Source organism: Myotis davidii, unplaced genomic scaffold, assembly GCF_000327345.1.
Source record: "Myotis davidii unplaced genomic scaffold, ASM32734v1 scaffold663, whole genome shotgun sequence".
Classification (NCBI taxonomy): Eukaryota; Metazoa; Chordata; class Mammalia; order Chiroptera; family Vespertilionidae; genus Myotis; species Myotis davidii.
Genome location: NW_006295816.1, coordinates 11364 through 15244, shown reverse-complemented (window position 1 = coordinate 15244; position 3881 = coordinate 11364). Strand labels below are relative to the sequence as shown.

General features: G+C 51.0%; 1 protein-coding gene across 1 annotated transcript; it reads right to left on the bottom strand.

Moving 5' to 3' along the window:
- Positions 1-884: 884 nt before the first annotated feature.
- TDGF1 (teratocarcinoma-derived growth factor 1) lies at positions 885-3416 on the bottom strand. The gene is made up of 5 exons (XM_006770558.1): positions 3371-3416; positions 3161-3289; positions 2378-2492; positions 2154-2263; positions 885-1000 (listed from the first exon to the last, which is right to left on the bottom strand). The coding sequence occupies exons 1-5, from the start codon at positions 3408-3410 to the stop codon at positions 885-887; spliced, it is 510 nt and encodes a 169-aa protein (XP_006770621.1). The 5' UTR covers positions 3411-3416.
- Between the last annotated feature and the right edge of the window lie 465 nt (positions 3417-3881).

Genomic DNA, 3881 nt, shown 5'->3' with positions numbered 1-3881 from the left:
CTCACTTTCTGAGCAGCACTTCAAAACATATAAAGAAATGGAAAATCGGGTCTCTGAATGGTCTGCCTCAAAACAAGAAAAGTTCTACTGGGAAGATCTCCACAAATTACCTGAAATATGGGGGAATGTGTAGCTAGCAATGGACATTACTTTGAATAAAGCACTTTGGATGTTTCTCTTGAAATTATCATGTTTTCTTTGATTACAAAGTCCGCATTATTAACCGGTAAATGGTCAATCCACATTATTAACCGGTTAATAATTAATCCTCATTATTAACTGTAATAATGCAATACAACAAAATAGCATACATATCGAATCGCATATATAGCAACACATGTGTAATTCCATCTATTGAAAAAAATTCGCATTATTAACAGGTACACCTAATAAGTAGTTGGTTCAGGCAAATCTCATTTATTGTGCTTTGCTTTTATTGTGCTTCACAGATATTGTGTTTTTGTTTTTTACAAATTGAAGGTAAGACCCCTCACCTGCTAAGATTACAACTCACGGAAGGTTCAAATGATGGTAAACAATTTTCAGAAACAAAATATTTTAAATTAAGGCATGTACACTGTTTTAGACATAACGCCATTGCACATGCAATAGACTACAATATAGTGTAAACATAACTTTATGTGCACTGGGAACCAAAACATTTGTGTGACTCGCTTTATTGCAATATTCGCTTCACTCCAGTGCCCTGGAACCACACCTGTGATATCTGAGGTATTTCTGTCCTGTAAGGAATGTCAGGGACCATGATGGAAATCTAGTCACTACTTCAAGGCAACTAACAAGTAATCAGCTCCCAGGGCGCTGGAGGGACAGCCTTGACGGGTCATGAAGTCTGCCCGACAAATGTTGCACAGAAAGGTCGATTAATATGAACTTCGTAGAGCAAGGCAGGTGCCAGCCAGCATGAGAGCAGCGCCCGCGGATGGCATTAGTTCTGGGGCGCTGGAAGCCGCGAGGTGCTCGTCCATCCCGTGGCCATCTGGAAGGAGGGACATTTGGTCATGAAAGGAAATCCCTCCGGCAGCAGGTCCTGCTGCCCACACACGTGGCAGATGGACACGAGCCCAAAGCTAGTTGGGCTCAACATTTGAGTACAGGGTGCTCAAGGGATCAACAGTGCTGACCACACAAAGTCAGACTCCTGAAAGATCTTTCCACAGAAGTTGCCACAGGCCGACTGTGAACTTGCCCTTCCCCGGACCTGTGCTCTCACCCACCCTAGCCGGTGACATCTTCCCTCAGTTGCAGGGGTCAGCAGAACGGGGCTAGCCTCTGATGATAAGGACACAGCGTGTTTGGGTCTCATGTCCAACCATTCAACTCACACTTAGCAAATGCCTGTCCTGGGCCCGACATGCAGGGATGCAAAAGGGAAAGACGTCCCAGCCTGGATCGGGGGCGGTGGTGGGGGGTCCCATCTTGCCCTCACATGAAGAACCGCTTTTACCTACTTTGTGAACTGAAAGACAAACACTTTCTAACACCTGCAGGGGTGGAACTACGAGAGGCCCCTGGACCTGGGTGGACCCAGAAACCCGGTCAGGTCGGCGTGGGGAGACCCCTCTCCTCATGTCCACCTTCTTGTCATTGTTTTCCTCAAGTCAGTGCCAATCAACAAGGTGCAAGGGTCCTCAGACCAACCACCAGGGGGTCTGTGCAGGGACCTCTTTGGACCCACAGTTCCTAAGGGACAAGAGTGGGGCCAACCCCCTGGTGTAACTTAAGGGCATTAGTTGGAGTTGGGTGCCCCCGCCCTGCTGCTGGGGTGGCTACTAACTGAGCTGTACCCCCTGGAGATTGTCTGCGTCTCTCTGCCTGAAGGCAAGGAACACCGGAAAGTCTCTTGGTGTTTTAAGAGGTAAAACCTTCTTGTTTATTTTCCTCAATAGACGGTCACGTATTAGAAAATCTCAGAGACTTGGAATAGCTCTCGATCCGAGAGGCAGCACAGCCAGCGACACTGAGGGCGAAATGCCAAGGACACCGAGGTCACCGTCCCGTCTGCAGTCCTCGAACCTTTTACTGGCAGAACTCTGGCTGCCAGTCTCCAGCAAGCCACGAGGTAAGGCAAGAGACCCCTCTAGCTAAGTGCCCACAAGCAACTGACAACCCGAAAGGGCAACGCCACTTACCACACCCGGGCAGGAATGTCTGAGGGAAGCAGCGCAGCTGGCCGTGCCAGCATTTGCACATGGAGCACTTCCGGGGCAGCCAGGTGTCGTGGGGCACAGACCCACAGTTCCTGAGAGGAGCGCATAAGGCGACAGGTACGTAGGTAAAGTCCTCACTTCTCCTCCCCGCTCCCCCCAACGTCCTCACTTCTCCCCCCACCCCGCCCCCCGACTTCAGGGCTTACTCTTTGCGCTTATCGTGCTCACAGTTCCGTCCATAGAAGGAGGGGGGGCAGGCACAGAAGGACCCCAGCATGCAGGTCCCCCCGTTCAGGCAGCAGGTTTTGTTGAGCTCCTTACCTGCAAGATGAGAGATGGCTGAGAGGGTGGAGGGATGGGAGAGCGGAGTTCCTGTGAGCACAGGTTAGTGCCACACCAAGGGCGTGGCCTCCCGACAGTGTGGGCAGACATCTAAACATCACAGGCCTCAAGAATAAGACTGGTTTTTAGTGTTCTCTTTGCTACCCCTGCCTTCGAGCAGATAAATCGTTTTTTAGAAATATATTTTTATTGATTTAAGAGAGGAAGGGAGAGGGAGAGAGAGAGATAGAAACATCAATAATGAGAGAGAATCATGGATCGGCTGCCTCCTGCACACCCCACACTGGGGATGGAGCCCACAACCTGGGCATGTGCCCCAACCGGGAATCAAACGCTCATAGGTCACAGGTTCATAGGTCAGTGCTCAACCACTGAGCCCCCTTTGGGCAGCAGAGAATCTTGTTCATGCAAAGGCCAGTGGTGGTGTCCGGAGCCCTGACGTGAAATGGAACCAGTGAAGGAAACTCCAGGGACGCAAAGTGCACACACACTGCCTGTCTTCCCTCCACAGTGAAAACCTGTCCCAGCACCAGCCCAGCTCCAGAGCAGGTTCCCACTCTCTCGGGTGAAAGATCAAAAGACAGGAAGCGGGAGAAGGGCCCGGCTGTGACACCCCACAGTGGAGAGCGGAGGCAGGCAGCTCTTACCGTCCTGGATTCTCACGGTGGGCACCAACTGGAAAGGCTGATGACGAATCGCAGGCTCCTCCTGGGACCGAAGGCTGCCCTCCCCGAAGGCCAGGTCTCCCTGTGATGGGCGTTCACGGTGGCCCAGCCCTTAGCGACAAAACGGACTCGTGGGGTCTGTGCATCGGCCCCTAAGATTGCCAGTGACCAAAAGAACCGAAAGCCTCTTACCAGCAACTAATTCCAGTTCAAATGCGTTGGGAATGGCCATGATCAGAAGCAGCCTGGGAAGGGGAGTCGGACACTCAGCAAAACAAAGCGAAGAGAGGCTTTCGCGTTCACACGTGGGCTTCCCACAAGGACAGACCACAGACCGCCAAGGGGAGCCTCTGGACTCCATCTCCTCCCATCGCCCCGTTCAGCTGAAATACCGGCCATGCCACAGCAGAAAGAAAACTGATGAGAACAGAAGCCACCCAACAGCCCTCTCTGTTCAGGAGGTACTATTACTTCTTCGGCTCTGCCCTCACATGCACCTTTAGTTCAGTCGGTGTGAATCTCTGATCATCCATTTCACATGTTTTCCTCCTTCATATAATTTTTTTTTAAATATTTTATTGATTTTTTACAGAGAGGAAGGGAGAGAGATAGAGAGTTAGAAACATCGATGAGAGAGAAACACCGATCAGCTGCCTCCTGCACATCTCCCACTGGGGATGTGCCCGCAACCCAGGTACATGCC

Excerpts from the sequence above, each read along its gene's own strand:
- TDGF1 (XM_006770558.1), bottom strand. The coding sequence starts at position 3,410 with ATGGCCATTCCCAACGCATTTGAACTGGAATTAGTTGCTG. Across the intron at positions 3,290-3,370 it reads TGAACTGGAATTAGTTGCTG|GGCTGGGCCACCGTGAACGC; the intron begins GTAAGAGGCTTT and ends TTTGTCGCTAAG. Across the intron at positions 2,493-3,160 it reads CACCGTGAGAATCCAGGACG|GTAAGGAGCTCAACAAAACC; the intron begins GTAAGAGCTGCC and ends CTCATCTTGCAG.